General features: G+C 58.7%; 2 protein-coding genes across 6 annotated transcripts; one reads left to right on the forward strand and one right to left on the reverse strand.

Annotated features, from left to right (window-relative positions):
• Positions 1-895: 895 nt before the first annotated feature.
• PRR36 (proline rich 36) lies at positions 896-13685 on the reverse strand. Its single transcript, XM_055542108.1, has 12 exons — positions 13616-13685; positions 13277-13531; positions 11186-11267; positions 10865-11050; positions 10141-10472; positions 5803-5851; positions 5406-5582; positions 4591-4865; positions 4379-4478; positions 4031-4143; positions 1751-3949; positions 896-1603 (listed from the first exon to the last, which is right to left on the reverse strand). Exons 1-12 carry the CDS (start codon positions 13683-13685, stop codon positions 1095-1097), a joined length of 4347 nt encoding a protein of 1448 aa, XP_055398083.1. The 3' UTR covers positions 896-1094.
• LRRC8E (leucine rich repeat containing 8 VRAC subunit E) lies at positions 9523-19365 on the forward strand. Of its 5 annotated transcripts, none has more exons than XR_008701992.1 (5): positions 9905-10346; positions 13978-14120; positions 14922-17147; positions 17740-17813; positions 18289-19365. XR_008701992.1 is itself a non-coding variant. In XM_055545661.1 (4 exons), the coding sequence occupies exons 2-4, from the start codon at positions 13983-13985 to the stop codon at positions 17758-17760; spliced, it is 2385 nt and encodes a 794-aa protein (XP_055401636.1). In that variant the 5' UTR covers positions 9907-10346; positions 13978-13982; the 3' UTR covers positions 17761-19365. The 5 variants fall into 5 exon arrangements, 3 of the variants coding, with proteins under 3 accessions (XP_055401625.1, XP_055401636.1, XP_055401656.1); XR_008701994.1 differs by having other exon boundaries at positions 18661-19365; XM_055545661.1 differs by having other exon boundaries at positions 9907-10346; positions 17740-19365.
• The last annotated feature ends 123 nt before the right edge of the window (positions 19366-19488 follow it).

Raw genomic sequence — 19488 nt, forward strand, 5'->3', positions numbered from 1 at the left:
GCCTGCCTTTTGCACTGCAGCCTCCTTTGTAAGCAGAGGGCAGTGTGCCCTCTTGGGAGGCCCTGGAGGGACCCGAGATGGTCATCAGTCTCAGGCTTCCCCTGTCTCCAACACCCCAGGGCATGGAAAGTAAAGGGGTGCACACTGTGAGGAAGAACCTCAGGAAGTGGCTTGTGCCCTCTCCTGAGATTCAAGCAATCCCTCCCCAAGTGTCTTCCCCGACCCCCAAGGAGTGCCTACTCCCGTGGCGGAGTATGGGAAGAGCTTAGTCAACTGGCCACACCGGGCACACCTCGTTCATTCACTTGGTCGCGCAGCCCCACCTGGGCCCCTCCTGCACTTGATATTTCCATGAGAAGTCAGGCATAAGAATGCCTACATTCATGCACGCTGGTGAGTGCGCGGCGCTGGACCACAGGGACTCTCAGCATTTCCTGATTCCACCAGCCCCTCCTCGCACGCCCCTACCCTCAGTGGAAGAACTTTGGGGAAAGCCTTCAACCAGAGCTACAACCTGCTGTGCACAGCCGCCAGCACGGCCTGCCTGGCCCCTCGCGCTGCCCTGCGGTTGGATGCGCCCAGGAGGCCCCCAGCCCGCGACAGCGAAGAGGAAAGTAAACAGGCCTCAGTCTCGGCTTTATTGCAAACTCGGGCTGCGTGGTAGACAATACACTGGACACCGGGAAGAGCCTAGGCCGAGGAAGGGACGGGGCTCGAGGGGTGCGGGAGCGCGTTCTAGGCCAAAGGCGAGGGGCTCAAGGGGAGGGCCTTGGCCAAAGGCGTGGTTGGGTCGCAAGAGTGAAGTGAAGTCGCTCAGTCGTGTCTGACTCGTAGCAACCCCGTGGACTGCAGCCTACCAGGCTCCTCTGTCCATGGGATTTTCCAGGCAAGAGTACTGGAGTGGGGTGCCATTGCCTTCTCCAATGGGTCACAAGCCTGGACCAAAATTCTAGGGTTCTAAAGGGACTGAGACCAATTCACGGGAAGCCGGGCTCCTGGAGGAAGGGAGGAGGAGATCTAAGACCTTTGAAGTGTAACCTGAGGGGCAAATCCTAAGGCAGGGGTGGGGTGGGCGGGCGGGGACAGGGTGGGGCTCAATGGAAGGTCTCCACCTCTACCACGGTCCAGTCACCCTGCGGGGAAGCCACGTCATCCGGGGAGAAGCTAGTGACTGAGGTGATGCTGGCGCGGGACTCGTCCAGTGGAGACAACAGTTCGGCCCAGCGGCCCAGTTCGGCGTCGCTCAGCGCAGTGCGGGCGCCGCCCGCGCTGCCGCCACCCCCGGCGCCCCCTGGACCACCGCTGCCTCCCGCGGCCTCCTCGGTCGCAGCTAGCAGCAGCGTCCGGCTCAGCAGGTGCTGCACGACGCTCGCCTGCAGCGCCCCCAGCGGCAGCTCTCCCAAGCGCGCCGGCTTCGCGCCACGAGAAGCCGCACCAGCCGCAACTCCAGCCGCCGCTTTCCCACCTCCCGCGCCGGGCCCGGGCCCGGGATCCAGCGCGTCTGTGGCGGGGCTCGCCGATTCTGGACCTTCAGCCTCGTAGATAGTGCACAAGCCATCTGCAGAGCCCGATCCGGATGCAGGAGACCAAGGCAGGGGAGCTCCTGCGGGGAGAGGGGCCGGGATGCCCAGAGAGAGCGGGAAGCCCCACCCCCGCCACTAGACTCCGCCCTCAAACCCAACTGTCCTGCCCCCGAGACGAGCCTCCGACCCTGCCCTCTCACATCCCAGACCTCGCGAGGACTGCTTACCTGGGGTGCTGCGGATGGCCAGAGGCGGCGCGGAACCTCGGCTCCAAGCTGCCGGGTGGCAGGCGGCGAGCTCGGCATCGGCAGGCGGAGAGGCTGCGGCGCCGCCTTCTGGCCCACTGTCGTAGCCGCGTAGCTCCTCGGGCGTGCTGGTGGCGCTGCTGCTGTGGCCCGCCAGGTCCGGGCCACTCAGCGTACTGGACGGGCTGCGCGACGGCGGCGGCGGTGGGCCTGGGGCCAGCGCCAGGGTCAGCCGTGGGCCCGAGATGGGGGCATCGGGACCCGGGGTTGGAGGGCGGCGTGGGGCCTGCAGAGGAGGTGAGGCAGGGGGAGAGGGAGGGGTCTGCAAAGTCGGCAAGACCAGGGAAGGTGGACCACGTGGTGGGGGCGTGATCAGAGGAGAGGGAGGGTCTTGCAGAGGGTGTGAAGCAGAGGGAGAGGGACCCGCCTGCAGAGGGAGCGAGGACAGAGAAGGTGGAGCCTGGAGAGGAGGCAGGCTCTGAGGAGGAGTGGCCTGTAAGGGGGGCGTGCTCAAAGAAGGCGGATCCCGCGGAGGGGGTGTGGCCAGGGGAGAGGGAGAGTCTTGCAGAGGGGGTGAAGCTCGGGGAGAAGGGGCCTGAAGAGGGGGCAAGACCAGAGAAGGTGGAGCCTGCAGAGGCAGGCTTTGAGGAGAAGGAGTGGCCTGTAAAGGGGGCGTGCTCAGGGAAGGTAGAGCCCGCGGAGGGGGTGTGGCCAGGGGAGAGGGAGAGTCTTGGAGACAGGGTGAAGCAGGGGGAGAAGGGGGAGCCTGAAGAGGAGTCGAGGCCAGAGAAGGTGGACCCCTCTGTAGGGGCAGAGCCCGAAGAGAGGGAGGATCATGCAGAGGAGATGAAGCAAGGGGAGGAGAGGGTGGGGCCTGCAAAGGAGGTGAGACCAAAGAAGGTGAAGCCAGCAGAGGAGGCAGGCTCTGAGGGGGAGTGGCCTGTAAAGAAGGCGTGGTCAGAGAAGGTGGAGAGTGCAGATGAAGCACGGCCAGCGGAGGAGGGGTCGCCCGCAAAGGTGATGAGGATAGAGATGGGGCCTGTATAGGAGTGGCCTGTCGAGGGGAAGTAGCCAGAGGAGGTGGAGTCTGTAGCAGAGGCCTGACCAGGGGAGAGGGAGACTCTGAACGGGGAGAACCCTGCAGAGAGAGTGTGGTCTGAGACGGTGAGGCCTGTGGAGTGGGTGTGGGAGGTGTGTCCAGTGTACAAGGCGTGGCCTGAAGAGGTGGAGACAGAGGACTGGCCTGCGGAGGGGGCGTGGCCAGAGCGGAAGGCGCCTGAGGAGGAGGTGTGGCTAGGGGAGACGGCAGGCTCCTCACAGATGCTGCTTGAGACAGAGGGGCTTGTAGGGGGTCAGCGGCTGGTGGTAGAGGACCTGCCGAAGGTGGTGTGGCTAAGGGAGAGGGGAGAGCTGGAAAAGGAGGTAAAGCCTCGGTGGGGAGTACACTATGCAGAGCGGGTGAAACTGGAGGGACTGATGCCAGAAGAGGGGCCATGGCCAAGGGAGAGGCGGACCCCTCCGGAAAGGATATACCCAGGTGTGTGGGTGGAGCCTGCAAAGGAGGTGTGGCCGGCGGAGAGGGGAGGGTCAGCAGAGAGGGTGGAGCCGAAGAAGAGGGAGGGGCTAGAGAATGGGGCGTGGTCAAAGACCGGCTGAGGGCCTGGGAAGGGGGCGTGGTCGGTGGAGAAGGAGGGAGCGCGTCCCGAGAGGGAGTGGCTGGGACACACGGAGGCGGTGCGGTAGGACAAGGTAGAGAAGATGTGGCCAGAGGAGGAGAAAGGCCCCTCACTGGGGCTGTGCCCTTCCTGGGGGATGTGGCCTGAGGGGCGCGAAGGGCCTGCAGTCCTTTCGACTTGGGCTGAACAACAAGAGCCCGGGGTGTTCCAGCCGGGGAGGCTCCAGAGCGGACTGGGGAGGATAGAGGGGTGACGCTAGAGCCCAGGGGGCGCGAGGTTGGCCTCTGGAGGCTCCAGCCGGCGCTGGGTCGCCTCCTGGCGGCAGGGCTCGGCTCCGCCGAGCTGCGCTCTGGGGCGCTGCTCACTGACTTCCTGGAAGACTCAGTCGTCGGGGGCCGGAGCCGGGCACTTGGAGCTGCCCGGGGCACACCCACCTCAGCGCCCGCAGCCCGGGGCCGACGGGAATTGACCGGGGAGGGGATGGCTGGGGTAGACCCAGAAGAATCTGGGGACAAAACAGAAGGCCAAAGGTCACCAATACTTCACAGCTCAGGAACCCCGCCGGTTCCTCCCCAAGGTCACATACCTCTCCGGGCCCCGGTACTCAGGGTGCTCCTTCTGGGTGAATCTGTGGCTTTTCCTCTGGCCGCAGGTTCCTCAGCTGGGGGACGGAGCCCCTTCTGCCCAAGAGGGCCTGGTCTGAGGACAGGAGGGGCTGCGATCAGGGCAGAGCTCCAGCTCCTCTTTCCTCTCCCAAGTCTACATTTCCCCATCTGTAAAATGGGGCATATGCTCTCTCTGCCAGCCAATAACAGCTTTCACCAATTTGTGCCCAGTGATCAGCAAGTGCTCCCACACACTTTAATTAAAGGCTTCCAGATAGAGACACTAACTCTTGCCTAAGGGACTAGGGGGGTGGGGGCGGGTGTGTTACCTGGTGGGCGCGCTGGCATGCCCGGGGCTAGAGATACAGCCTGAGCCTGGGGTCCTGGCAGGGGCCCGCTCCCCTCTCCCAGCCGCTGGGGGCCTGGAGGCTGTGGGGAGAAGGCCGAGTCAACGCAGGTGCCCCAGAAATCAAGGGGATGCTGGTGCCTCAGAGGAGGGGAGGCAAGATGGGGTCAGAATCAGGGAAAGAGGTTGAAGTACCTGGGCTCCGGGGGCCCGTCCCAGCGCTCCGCGTTGGCCCCAACTGGGGAGTAACCTCCGGGAGAGCGGTTCCCCGGATACCCCCGGTTTTCTCTGCCAGGGGCCCTCGCCCTGCGGCTGCTGCTGCTCCCAGAACTCGGAGAGCCGCGCTGGTTACTGGAGGAGGGGGTCGTGGAGACCCTGCGGGCTTGGGGATCGGAAGGCCTGGAGGGCGAGAAGCAGGCGGGCGACCGGCGGCCGCTGCCCTGGACTTGTCCCTCTTGTCCATCCAGCACCTGACGAAGAAACAGATTAATCAGCATCCCAGGTCCTGGACCGCTATGCTGCCTGCAAGGCTCTGGGTCCTGGCACCTCTCTGCTCCTTCTCCTGCGTCACCACCCATGGGCGCCCAAATCTCTGCTTGGATCCACTTCTTTCCACCCACCCACCACTCACCAGCGCAGCTGCTCACGGTGGTCCCCAAGTCTGGTCATTATCGCCTTTCCTCCAGGCCACACCTGTCTCTGCTCCCTCTCAGGACTAGAGATCAACCCACCTACCCCTCGCCCCTTCAGGGCCTTGACCACCAGCGTTGGGCCAGGGGGCCTGCCACTGGTTCCAAATGAAGGGATGAGCATACACCCGGGTCCCCTCGCCAGCCTCCAGAGCAGTCCCGAGCCTCCGGGAAAGATGCCGGCACCTGCCGGGAGGAGGAGCGGTCCCGGCAGCCCGCGCACGGGCTTGGGAGACAAAGAGCAGCGTTCCGAGCCCGTCCCCCTGCGCCAGCTGGGCCCTGGTCCGCGCCGCCCTTCCACCTGCTCGCGCCACTGCTCACCTCGAGCTTCGGTCTCCCTCCGCTCCACGCTGGGTCGCCTGGGGTGGGGCCGGGTGGGAGCGCCGCGGCGGTGGCTGCGGCGAGCAGAGGGCAAGCGAGGGGAGGGGGCGGCGGGCGGCGGCGCAGTGAGGCGGGCCCGGCCCTTGGCGGCGGGCGGGGGAGAAGGGGGCGCGTGCGCTGGATGCAGACCGGGAAGGCGCAGGCGGGAGCGCGCGGAATTGAGTGGGGAGGGGGGAGCGCGTGGGAGGCACAGGCGGCTTCTCTGCGGCTGCGCCTGAGGACCTCAGACACCCAACCGGAGGGGCTTCGGGGAGGGGGTAGTCCCTTGGGGTCTCCGATCCAGTCTAACCCCCTCTTCCCCACCCTCTGCCACACACACACCTGCCCAGGCCCCCACCCAACCACCTGGAGACCCGAGGCCCGCCTGACCGCGGATAGGCTGGGCCCTGGCAACCGGGGGGGGGGGGGGGGGGGGGGCGGGACTATCGCCCCTCGTGCCCAGTTCGCCAATCCGGCCTCTGGATGTCCCTGGCCCAGTCTTCGCCTCCGCGACCGCAGAGGCTGCCCCCGGACCCAGGTTTCCTGGGGCTTCCACCACTCTTTTACCCTAAGCTTTTTCACAGACCCCAGGAAACCTCCTATTTCGTTGAGCTCGGGGGACTGGTGAGAGAATGAAGCCCTGGGAAAGTAGGGGTAGGCCCCGATTTGGGGGAAGAGAGGAAAAAAGAATGAGGGAGAGAGAGAGACCGAGGCTGGTGAGAAGTGACCCAACCTTCTACAGGGCAGCGCAGCCCCACTCTCCACACCCTCCCAGGTCACATAAAGTCAAGTCAGCAAAGGCTTCCGGATAGAGCCAGGCTTTGGGGAGATGAGATTATTGGGGAGGGGGGGGCGCTGGAGGTGTCAAAACCGGTGCATGAAGGAGCTGAAGAAATCCCGTTCGAGGTTTCCCAGCCCAGCCTGAGGTAGTAGGGGTGTCATTTTGGTGACTTGCCAACTGGTACAGGGGCCACCTGGAGTACCTTGATAGGGGATTGTGGCATGGAGGGGATAGAAGCATGAAGAGGGAGATGGCCATCTTCTGCCTCCCTGAGCTGGGGGACAGTGCCAAGCGCCCTCTTGCACCTCTGCTTATACTGAAAACCACATTGGGGACTTCCCTGGTGGTTCAGTGGCTACCCTCCCAACACAGGGAACTAGACCCCACATGCTTCAAGTTTGCCTGCTGCAACTAAAGATCCTGTGTGTCGAAACACAGACTGAATGAAGATCCTGTGTGCTGCAGCTGAGACTCAGTGAAGCCAAATCAATTAATTAAAAAAATAAAAGACCACATCGACCCCACAGAAACACTGGGCTCTCTGCTCCCAAGCCCAATCTCTCCAGACTCTTAACTACCCACTATCCCATCCCAAAGAACCAGCTCCCTCTGCCCCACCTCCTCTCCATCACATTTCTTCATACAGAGAGCTTGAGAATGCCCTGCGTGGTCCCATTCATACAACCTTCTGGAAATTGCAAGCTAATCTATAGACAGTGACAGAAAGCAACTCAATGGTTGTTGGGGTCCAGGGAAGGGAAACTTGAATCACTCACTGTAGCCACTCTAACTGATTCCTGACCCTGAGAAACTGCATGTGTGCTCAGGTTCCTCAGTGATCCTATGGACTATAGCCCACCAGATTTCTCTGTCCATGGGATTTCCCAGGCAAGAATACTGGAGTGAGTGGCCATTTCTTCCTCTGGGGATCTTCCCAACCCAGAGATAGAACCCTTTTTCTCCTCTGTCTCCTGATTGCAGGTAGATTCTTTATTGCTGAGCCACCAGGGAAGTCCTGAGAAACTGTTAGACAGTAAATTCTTGTTGTCTTAAGGAGCTAGGGTTTGGGGCAGTTTGTTACCCAGCAATAGATAGCTATCTCAGGTTCACAAAACCTTAAAACTGGTTATAAATAATCAAGTACTGGTGAGAATATGGAGAAATAAGAACACTTGTGTACCATTAGTGGGAATGTAAAACGATATAGCCACTGTGCAGAGAAGGCAATGGCACCTCACTCCAGTACTCTTGCCTGGAAAATCCCATGGACAGAGGAGCCTGGTAGGCTGCAGTCCATGGGGTCGCTGGGAGTTGGACACGACTGAGCGCCTTCACTTTCACTTTTCACTTTCATGCATTGGAGAAGGAAATGGCAACCCACTCCAGTGTTCTTGCCTGGAGAATCCCAGGGACCGGAGAGCCTGGCGGGCTTCCATCTATGGGGTCGCACAGAGTCGGACATGACTGAAGCGACTTAGCAGCAGCAGCAGCAGCATAGCCACTGGATCCACTAATATGAGGTCCCTAGAGGATTCAGATTCATTGAGATGGATGGTATAATGCTGAGTGCCAGGGGCTGGGGGAGAGGAATAGTGAATTTGTGTTCCATGAGGACAGAGTTTCAGTTTTTGCAAAATAAAAAAAGTTCTGAAGATGGATGGTGGGGATGGTTGCCCAACACTGTGAAATTACTTAATGCCACTGAAGTGAGAGTATTGGTTGCTCAGTTGTGTCCGACTCTTTGGTGACCCCAAGGACTATAGCCCTCCAGGCTCCTCTTGTCCATGGGATTCTCCAGGCAAAAATATTGGAGTGGGTTGCCATTTCCTTCTCCAGAGGATCTTCCTGACCCAGGGATCAAACCTGCATTGCAGGGATCAATCTGCATTGCAGGCAGATTCTTTACCTCTGAGCCACCAGGGAAGCCCTTAATGCCAGTGAGCTGTACCCTTAAAAATAGTTAAGATGGCAAATTATGTGTGTGTACGTTACCACAATTGTTTAAAAACCTGGATAGTGTGCATGTGGGGAAACTCATGAACTACCAATGGGAATGTAAAGTAGGGGATCTTTCTGGAGGACCGCTGGGAAGCATTGCATGATGTCATATGGCTAAGACATCCCACTCAAGCATTTGTACCTGTGACAGATCCGGTACAGTCCCTCCCATATCCTCTGAGCACCCAGTCCCCACGTGCAGGGAAAGTCAGGAGTCCAAAGGCATGGAGTCCCTCCACCCCCATCTCCAGAGAAGCCCTCAGCCACAACAGACAGAAGCTGGTGCAACAATACTTCCACTCCTCCGCCACTTGGGTGGGTACACCTCGGAGTTGCATCTGCCAGAGCTACCCTCATTAACACTTACTGGCTTACTGGCTTCCTTCTCTTCCCCACTGGCTCACCATTAATGCTTCCTGAGTTCACCTTCCAGAGAAACTATTGCCATCTAATTCCTTGCTTCAGGGTCTGCATCAAGAAGAGCCTGAACTAAGCATCCATCCATCATTTACTGAATGCCCACTGTGTGCCAGGCACCATTTGAAGTGTCAGAAAAGATATGTGTCTAGGGCTCGTGGGGCTTCAGTTCCAATGACTGCAGAGACTATTGCACAAGAGTGTAAAGCAGTGTGTAACAAGACACTCATCCCAGCATATAGCTGAGAACAAACCCTCAGGACATGGATCTCAAGGAGCTACTCCAGAGGCTAGGAGGAAAAGGAGAAACTATTCATCTCAAAAGGCCCCTTTGCTACCACTTCTCCTCACCCTGTTTTGCTATATACACAGCATAAGTGTATGCTCAATCGCTCAGTCATGTCTGACTCTTTGAGACACCATGGGCTGTAGTCCGCCAGACTCCTCTGTTCATGGGATTATCCAGGCAAGAATACTGGAGAGGGTTGCCATTTCCTTCTACAAGGGTCCTTCCCCACCCAGGGATCATACCTGCATCTCCTGCACTGGCAGGCAGATTCTTTATGACTGTACCACCTGGGAAGCCCCTATATACACAAGCATTTGTCACAAATTGACATTATCTTGTTCCTTAATTATACACATCCTTACCCTCTCCCTCTCCCCACCCCCATCCACACACAGACACACACACACACACACACCAATAGAGCAGAAGCTCTGAGAGAGAAAGAAGATAGCCTCACTTATCTTGTCCATACAAAGATTTATCTTTGGGCAGCCCATGGCCAAGCCGACAGGGACTTCTGCAAGGGGGTCACGCCCATTGCCAGATTTCACAGAGGAACCTAAGCTTAGGGGGTCCCAACCCTCGAGGTTTCAGAGTATCTCTAATCTGGTGAACTTGTGGGCTTCTTTTCCCCATGAAAGATGGGGTCTCACTCTCCCACCTTCTCAGGTCTCCTCTCCCTTGAGTCTAGCAGACAGAGCAGATCAAGGTAAAAGTCTTGTCTGAGATCTAGGGCAGGCCTCCCAAAGTGGGGAGGAAATCGTGGGGGTTGGGGCAGCAAGATCTCCCTTTGAGAAGCAGACCTCCCAGACTGGACTCCATCCTTGGCTCCCAGAGCCCTCTGACCCCGGACTCTGTCTCCTCCCCAGTGGAGAGCCTCCCTTGGTTGGGTGGTCAGAGCAGGAAGGAGAAAGCGCCCCGCCCTCCCTTGGGCCCCCAATCACTGATTCCCTGTTTGAGTTTCAAAGCCAAGTAGCTGCACCTGGGAGTGAAGGGAGGAGGAGGGCTTCCACCTGTTCCTGACTGGTCTATATAGCTTAGCTCCCAGAAAGGTACTCTCAGGTTGGCTTTGGGCTTCCAACGCCTTCAGCCCCTCTCAGTGTCCCCCATGCCAGGTCCTCCCCACTGCAGCGGAGCGCAGAATTCTACCGTTCCTGCTCCTCCGACGAGCTCCTCCCCTTCCCGGGGACTCCAGGCTTAGAATCGCCTACCTCCGGCTCTCCGGCGGTACCGGGAGTCCGGGAGTGTCCGAAGGGAGGCGGGACCGAGACGGCTGGTGGGCGGGGCGGGGCGGGGCAGCCCGCGGCTCCGGTCCCGCCCGCCCTGACTCACCCAGTCCGGCCCGCGAACTCCGCGGGAGTCCCGGCCGCTCAGCTCCCCGGGACACAGGAGTTGGAAACAGCGTCTGGCCCGTGAGGTGAGTAGGTGGCTCTCCGCGCTTGGGGACCGGGTGGCGGGGTGAGGACCTGGCCCACAGGAGGACCGCCCGAGGTGCGGCTGGCCCTGCGACCTGAGCCCAAAGCCGTCTGGGGCACAGAAGGAGCTGGGGGTTGGGGGGTGGGGGCGGGGGGTGGTGAGAGGGGGCGGTGCAGAGAGAGGCCCGGCCCTGGCCAGCCCAAGGGCGTCTATCCAGGGAGCCCGGCAGGCCTGACCAAGGACAGAGTGAAGATCGAACAGCTAGGGTCCACCCTGGGCATCTTGATACCTTGTTCTCCTCTCCTCTTGCCAGTGACAGCTCATCCCAAAGAGTCCCTCACCTCCCAGAGCCCTAACACGTGGGGGCCTCCCCAGGCTGTCCCTTCCGGATCCCTTGAACCTAAAGACTTTCCAGAACCCCCAGTTCTGGAAAGGCAGCTTGAAAAAATACTAGGTTGGGACTCCCCAGGCCTAAGGCCCAGAACTGGCTCTGCTGCTACTGCTCCCCCCACCCCCGACCATAATTTCTCCCTCGTGTAGAAGTCAAAGGTTAAACCGAGTGCCCTCCAAGGCCCGTTTCGGGGCTGACAACTGTCACTCTTTCTTCTTTGCCGCTTAGCTTGGGCGGTGGGTGGAAATGGGGGGTGGGGGATCAGGGGCACCCGCTGCCAGTGTTTAGAGGCAAGGTGGGGGCTTGGGGGAGGCCTGAGAGAGAAGCAAGGGTGAGGCATGGGTAGGCGGAGCTAAGGCTACCTAGGGGGCAATTTCCCATTCAGAGGTTGACAAAGACAACTTAGCCTGGTAGGCAGAGCAGCCATCCTCCTGCCATCTCTTCTCTACTGGAAGGAGCCCCCTTCTGAGGCTCCCTGGCAAAGATGCTTCATCTCAGTGAGATGTTCTTGCTCAACCTGGAACAGAGTGCCTGTGATCAGACGGACAAGACTCAGGTGGTCTCCCTCAAATGCTGCTTGTCACAAGCTGGGACACCTTGAATGAGTTATTTCACTTCCCCAAGTCTGGGAAATAAGGGTCTCCACATCCATGCTCCCGGAGTTGGGATCAAACAAGACACTGAAAGCATTTGGTGGCCTTAAGTTCTCTGTCCCCGCACCCTCATGATGCTTTCCCCCCTAGCCCTCCCACCAGCCTGGTTCAGACAAAGGGGGGCCAGTCTTGTGTCTGGGGAAACTTAATGGCAGGTTCCAAACAATCAAGATTGAGTCATGGAGACAGATAATGATAACCCCATGTCTGCCTTTGGGGCTGCTGTGTATACACCTTGCTCCGTGGGAGCCTCTGACCCATCCGTTGGGGACCCTGGGTGTCTCTGCCTTCTTGCTTTTGATTGTGGGTCTGGGATGGCCAATGGCAGAGCTTCCACAATTGTGAGATGTGTCCTGAAGGGTGGCAGGGCCTCGGGGGCAGGAAGTTGATCCTCCCTGCCTGTCTGTGTGGCATTTCTGCTAAGAGTCACCATTCTTAATTGAAGCAGTGTCCCATGCAGGGGCAGGTGGCCAGGGCAGGGAGAATAGTGGGTGGCCAGAACTGGAAGAGAGAGAGTGTATGGCTGTGTCTCTGGTCCTGAGTCTCCCTTCAGCTTGTACACACGTGCACTGGTATGTACACACTAGAATGCCCCCAGGGTTGTCCCACTTGGTGGCTGGGCCCCTGGGGGCTGTGGAGTTGCCCTGGGTGTGTTTCTATCAGATTCCCTGGTGTCTGAAGCCTGTGATGCACTGGGGGGTGGGGGTGGGGGTGGGGATGGGGGGGGCACCTTTACTAGGCTTGTTGTTGAGGACAGGTTGTGAAACTGAGCACAAGGGCTGGGTCACTGGGAGAGGGATCCTGTGTTCTCTGTACCCCCTTGTGTGTGCCTGGTGCTGGGTGAGTCAGGGCCTGAGTCAGGGGCCCCTGGAGACCGGGTGTAGGCAGGTGTGTCCCTTGCGTGCCATCCCTGGTGGGATTAAGGGGTGTGGCGGACTGCCCTGACTTGAGCCTGCTGGGCGGGGCCTGCATCCTATAGCCCCGCCCACTTCCACCTTGTCCTCATTCAGTAGTAATGGAAGGCCTTCCAGGGTTATGGGGACCAAAGAGGGAGGCACGGAGGTATCAGAGCGATTGGCTGAGGTGTGGGACAGAGGCCAGGCCCTGCCCCCCCAGGAGATGGGTGGGAGACTGGAGGATGATCCGATGACCCAGACGTCTCCCTTCCTTGCCCAGCCAGTGACAAGCTATGAGGATGAGGACCACAGGGCCCAGGAAACCTACATGAGAAACAGGCGTCCGTGCTCAGTCATGTCCGATTCTTTGCGACCCCATGGACTATAGCCCCCCAGGCTCCACTGTCCATGGGATTCTCCAGGCAAGAATAATGAAGTGGGTAGCCGTTTCCTCCTCCAGGGGATCTTCCCCACTCAGGGATCAAACCCACGTCTCTTGCATCTCCTACATCGGCAAGCGGGTTCTTGACCACTTGCCATCTGGGAAGCGTGAGAAGGATGAGAAACAGGGGCTTTATATTGGGGAGTATGGGTGCTGGGGAGGGGGGATGGACCGGCCTAGGAGCCCCCTCGGAGACAGTGGGGGCCTTGCTGCCTCCCTTTCTTTCCTCTTCTAGACCTGGGAAGAGAGGCTCCAGGGCTGCCTGTCTGGGAGGGTGCTGTACCAGCTTGTGATCCACGCCCCCGAGTGACTTGCGCCTGGCTGTCTGTATCTAGAATAATGATACCTTGGTCTAAAATGAAACCCAGGGACAGACAGAGTAGGCTAGCCGCCCAGGAGCCTGGCAGCCCAGCCCAGTCCTAGACGTTGTAGTCGTAGGTGTCACCCTGGCTCTCTCCCTGTGAGTTTTCCATTTCCTGGTTCTTTGCCCCTCAGCTCTTGCCTTTCGGGTATCGGTTTTCCGCAGCAGATCCTAAACACTGGCCCCACCAGAAACCCAGGTGTCCTCGTCACTGCCACCCCCCACCCCCCAGGGCCGCCAAGCCTTCAGCTCCGCCACTCCCTGCCCCTGGGGCCCGTAACCAGAGCCAGGCTCCAGCCGGCTTTTCCGGTTGGAGGTTGGAGGTGGTGCCCGGAGCGCCCCTGAAGGGGGTGGGGGTCCACGCCCCGGAAGTCCCGAGTCTCGGGACTCTCTGTGGTCCAGTGACGGAGGGATCCGGGGCTGGCCGCCTGGGTACCGGGTGTCTGGAGTCAAGGAAGCAGAGCTAAGTGTTTGGGACTGGCGTCAAGGGTTGGAGGAGATGCCTGGGCTCGGGGAGAAGGCCACACCGACGAGTGGTGGAGCAGCGGCCTCGTGGAATGCCCCTCCTGAACTCTGAGTGGGCAAGCCCAGCCCCATCGGGGCAGGGGTCCCTGGGAACAGAGGTGGTGAGGACTTACCGAGCAGTAAGTACTTACCACCTTAAGCCAAGCGTTCAGTCTTAGTCGCTTGGCTCCAGGAGGGAGGTGAGGTCTAGGGGGCGGGGGAGGGGAAGGGAGCGCACAGCTGTGGGTTCTGCCGGAGTTCGGCGGGGCGGAACGCGGATACGGGGAGCAGAGGCGTGTTTCTGGCTCTTCTGGGGGCCTGGCTCACAAGGCAACCTTTCCTGAGGGTCTCTTTCTGCACCCTCCGCTTCCTGCTCTCCTCATAGGAAGGATGATTCCGGTGGCGGAGTTCAAGCAGTTCACGGAGCAGCAACCCGCCTTCAAGGTGCTCAAACCTTGGTGGGACGTGCTGGCCGAGTACCTCACCGTGGCCATGCTCATGATCGGGGTCTTCGGCTGCACCCTCCAGGTAAGGGGCGGGGCGGGGTGTGGCCTGGATGGGGCGTGGCCTCCCAGGGGCGGGGTCTGGGAGATTCCGGAAGTCTTCCTTTATCCTATCATAGTTCTAGAGACTGGACATTCGAAATCAAAGTGTTGACAGGGCTGGTTTCTTGCGAAGGCTGCGCCTCTTGGCTAGACTCTGGTGGCCTCAGGCATTCCTTGGTTGATAGAGGACATTCTCCCTGTATCTTCACAGCATTTTCCCTCAGTTTGAGTGTGTGTGTCCAAATTTCTCCATCTTAACTTGATTACATCTGCTCTGCAAACACTATTTCCAGATAAGGCATCAATCACAGGTCAGGTATTGGGGCTTAGGACTTAAACATCTTTTTTGTTTGTTTAATATTTATTTGCCTGCACCAGTTCTTAGTTGCCTCATGTGGCATTTTTACTTGCAGCCTGGAAGATCTTTTTTTTTTTTTAAGTTGGAGCATGAACCCTTAGGTGTGGCATGTGGGATCTAGTTCCCTGACCTGGGATCAAACCCAGGCCTCCTGCGTTGGGAGTGCCCAGTCTTAGCCACTGGGCCAGCAGGGAAGTCCCTAGGTCTTTAACATATTTTCGAGGAACACAAATCAACCCAGCTCTTTTATTTCCAGACAAAGTCCCATGCTCAGAGGTTTAGTGACTCTTCCAAAGTTACAGCCAGCTGAGGACAGCTGGGGATCAACACAGACCTCTCCTGCTTGCAGCCTGCTTCCTCTCCCTATAACTTCCCAGGCCGCCCCAGATCCTTCATCCTCTTTCATACCCTCTCCCCCATCCCCAGGTGACGCAGGACAAGATCATCTGTCTGCCCAGTCATGAACCCCGGGAGAATTTATCTGAAGCCCCATGCCAACAGCTGCTGCCACGGGGAGTCTCAGAGCCCATGGGAGACCTTCGGGAGTTGAGCGGCCTCAAGAACAACCTGGACCTACAGCAGTACAGCTTCATCAACCAGCTCTGCTACGAGACGGCCCTCCACTGGTATGCCAAGTACTTTCCCTACTTGGTTGTCATCCACACGCTCATCTTCATGGTCTGCACCAGCTTCTGGTTCAAATTCCCCGGCACCAGCTCCAAGATCGAGCACTTCATCTCCATCCTGGGCAAGTGTTTTGACTCACCATGGACTACTCGGGCGCTGTCTGAGGTCTCCGGGGAGAACCACAAGGGCCCTGCTGCCACCACAGCTGGGCGGGCGACAGTGACCGTGACCACAGCTTCAGGGCCGGGGAAGGCAGGGGAGGGCGAGAAGGAGAAGGTATTGCCAGAGCCCGAGAAGGTGGTGACAGAGCCCCCAGCTGTCACCCTGCTGGACAAGAAGGAGGGAGAGCAGGCCAAAGCCCTGTTTGAAAAGGTCAAGAAATTCCGCGTGCACGTGGAGGAGGGCGACATCCTGTACACCATGTACATCCGGCAGACGGTGCTCAAGGTCTGCAAATTCTTGGCCATCCTGGTCTACAACCTGGTCTACGTGGGAAAGATCAGCTTCCTGGTGGCCTGCAGGGTGGAGACCTCAGAGGTGACAGGCTACGCCAGCTTCTGCTGCAACCACACCAAGGCCCACCTCTTCTCCAAGCTGGCTTTCTGCTACATCTCCTTTGTGTGCGTCTACGGGATCACCTGTCTCTATACCCTCTACTGGCTCTTCCACCGGCCCCTCAAGGAGTACTCCTTCCGGTCAGTGCGGGAGGAAACCGGCATGGGCGACATCCCCGATGTCAAGAACGACTTCGCCTTTATGCTGCACCTCATCGACCAGTACGACTCGCTCTACTCCAAGCGCTTTGCTGTCTTCCTCTCTGAGGTCAGCGAGAGCCGCCTGAAGCAGCTCAACCTCAACCACGAGTGGACTGCCGAGAAGCTGCGACAGAAGCTGCAGCGGAACGCCCGGGGCCGGCTGGAACTGGCCCTCTGCATGCTCCCGGGGCTGCCGGACACAGTCTTCGAGCTCAGCGAGGTGGAGGCGCTGCGGCTGGAGGCCATCAGCGACATCACCTTCCCCCCGGGCCTCTCGCAGCTGGTGCACTTGCAGGAGCTGAGCCTGCTCCACTCGCCCGCCAGGCTTCCGTTCTCCTCGCAGATCTTCCTTCGGGACCGCCTGAAGGTCATCCGAATCAAGTGCGAGGAGCTGCGGGAGGTGCCCCTCTGGGTGTTTGGGCTGCGCGGTCTGGAGGAGCTGCATCTAGAGGGGCTCTTCCCCCCAGAGCTGGCCCGGGCGGCCACCCTCGAGAGCCTCCGGGAGCTGAAGCAGCTGAAGGTGCTGTCTCTGCGGAGCAACGCTGGCAAGGTTCCCGCCAGTGTGACTGATGTGGCCGGCCACCTGCAGCGGCTCAGCCTGCACAACGACGGGGCACGTCTGTTGGCACTGAACAGCCTCAAGAAGCTGGCAGCGCTGCGGGAGCTGGAGCTGGTGGCCTGCGGACTGGAGCGCATCCCCCACGCCATCTTCAGCCTAGGCGCGCTGCAGGAGCTCGACCTCCGGGACAACCACCTGCGTTCCATCGAGGAGATCCTCAGCTTCCAGCACTGCCGCAAGCTGCTCACACTTCGACTGTGGCACAACCAGATTGCCTATGTCCCCGAGCATGTGCGGAAGCTCCGGGGCCTCGAGCAGCTCTATCTGAGCCACAACAAGCTGGAGACGCTGCCCACCCAGCTCGGCATGTGCTCCAGCCTCCGCCTGCTGGACGTCTCGCACAATGGGCTGCATTCCCTGCCAGCTGAGCTGGGTCTCCTGCAGAATCTTCAGCACTTGGCTCTCTCCTACAATGCCCTGGAGTTTCTACCCAATGAGCTCTTCTTCTGCCGCAAGCTGCGGACGCTGCTCCTAGGTTACAACCACCTGAGCCAGCTTGCGCCCCAGGTGGGGGCCCTCAGAGCCCTCAGCCGCCTGGAGCTCAAGGGCAACCGGCTGGAAGCACTGCCGGAAGAGCTCGGCAACTGTGGGGGGCTCAAGAAGTCGGGGCTCCTGGTGGAGGACACCCTTTATGATGGGCTGCCGGCCGAGGTACGGGACCGGATGGAGGCGGAGTGAAGCCGGGGAGGGAGGACAGGTTGAGGTCAACGCCTCCTGGATGCTACCGCCCCGGAATCTCTACCATTATCTTTGAGGGAGGTGGCCAAGTGGGCCCCAGCCAGGAGACAAGGAACAGACATGTCAGGTTGATGGAGCCCAGGCAAGATCCTGGGACTGGTTTGTCTGGGAGGCTGTGGATTTGGGGTGGAACATCCTGGAGAGATTAACTCAGTCAGAAGACTCTCAGACCAAAACCACACCTGTGTTTTTGGCTTGGCTGACCTGCCCCTAGCCCTGGGCCAGAGATGCTGCCGTCCCCCAGACAGCAGCCACAGTACCGCATATGGGGGGTGGGGTGGGGGAGGCTCATCCTAGTGGGATTTCAACCCTCTCCCCTGACCAAAACAGCTTACATCTGGGGTTTTCTCCCAACAAGGGGACACAGACACAAGGGACCAACCTCCCCCGCCAATTTTGATATTAATCCCCTATTTATAAGTTGCTTGCTATGGACACCTGAACTCAGAAAGCAATGGTTCTCATATTTGGCTGAAATCAACATCTCCAAAACAAAACATTCCAGGCCCCACCCTTGAAAGGCTGACTCAGGACGTTGGCTGGAGGCCAGGAACTTGCTGGTAAACAGAATCACCCCAGGTAATTCTGATTTGGATCATCCCCCCAGGCCTGAATGTTGGGAAATGCTGACCTACAGAGTAGATATCTGGGTGTTGAGAGCAGGGATTCTGAACTTGGTTTTAGATCTCTAGATGCTTTGAGAAATCTGATGAAAGCTGGGCACCTCCTTCCTCAGGAAAATGCTTGTGTTCACATAAGTTAAAAGCTCTGCAGACAACTTCAAGCAATCAACATTCTCCCAGACCCCCCAGGGGGATATTCATGGATGTGCTAAGGATTGGAACACCTGCAGGGGAGGTACATTTTTCTGTAGGCTGGGACTTTGTCTTTCAATGTTCCCTATGTGAGGGAGTGTTTATCAGTGGGTGCTTAATAAATAACACTATGAGAACTATATATATATTTTTGGCTGAGCTGGGCCTTCCTCGTTGCACTCAGGCTTTCTCTAGCTGTGGTGCATGGGTTTCTCATTGTGGTCACTTCTCTTTTGCAGAGCACAGGCTCAGGAGTTGCGGCACAAGGGCTTAGTGGCTCCGTGGCATGTGGAATCTCCCCAGACAGGAATCGAACCCATGTCCCCTGCTTTGGCAGGTGGATTCTTAACCACTGGGCCATCAGGGAAGTCTGAGAATAAGTTTGATCCCTTGTGTCCACTCCTGCCGTTGTCTAAGGCTTCTATTTCACCAGACCAAGTACAGGCAAGTGGCAACAGTCAGGTTCCAGAATCAAGGCTATAAGCCTCTTCCCTGGGAGCAGAGGCAGAGAGAGACCTTAGTTAACCAGGAGACATCAGGTGGTTGTCTACATAGCCTTTTCCTGTAGAAGTGCCTATGCTTTACATTCCGTTATTCTCATGGCTCCACAGTTTTGGATCTGCTTCACCTGTAAGTTGTCACCAGGAGAGTCATCAGAAACCTTCAACACCAATCAGTTTTCTCGTGCTAGAGTGGGCAGAGCCTTGGCACAGCCTGCCCAACCCTGACCTCCTGGGATTCACCACCTCCATGGTGTCTCCAACACGTGAGCCTCCTCCAGGCACCAGAGAGCAGAAGCAAGCTGCTCACCTGGGCGCCCCAGGATTCCAGATGGGGACATTTTCCCAGCACTCTTCAGGCCAGCTGAAGAAAATGTGTAGGTGGTGAAGGCACCAGGTGGAGGAACCAACCCCCAGGTCCTAACTTCTGCATTGTCCAGGAGCTAAACAGATGAGGGATGCCTTCAAATTTCCCACAGCCAATCTGACTTGGAACTCTCTATCCTTGACCTTGGCCCCACGTCGCTGAAGGCAGGGATCACGCCGCTAGATTCTCACCGTCCAGACAGTGGCCCAAACCCTACCCCGCCCATCCTTCAAGTCCTCGTGGCCAACCCTGACCCCGCTGAAATGGAAAGGGCTTCCCACAGGTGGCTAATTATGGTGAGTAGGCAGCAATTAAGCACTACAGGGACCGTAACGAAGCACTGTCCGAGATGAGAAAGGCAGTTTTGGAAGGCGTGGGTGCCAGCTAGGGCCGGCCGGGAAGAGAAAGAACGAGGCTGAGGATACAGCCTGGCGACCACCGGGGACAGCGGCAGGAAATTTAAAAAAAAAAAAAAAAAAGGCGAGAGGCCAGGAGTGCGCATGCGCAGCAGACGGCACGCGAGTGCTCCGGTCTCACCTTCTGTACGCCTGCGTACTGCTTTCTCCGCCCAC

This window comes from Bubalus kerabau, chromosome 1 (genome assembly GCF_029407905.1).
Source record: "Bubalus kerabau isolate K-KA32 ecotype Philippines breed swamp buffalo chromosome 1, PCC_UOA_SB_1v2, whole genome shotgun sequence".
NCBI lineage: Eukaryota > Metazoa > Chordata > Mammalia > Artiodactyla > Bovidae > Bubalus > Bubalus kerabau.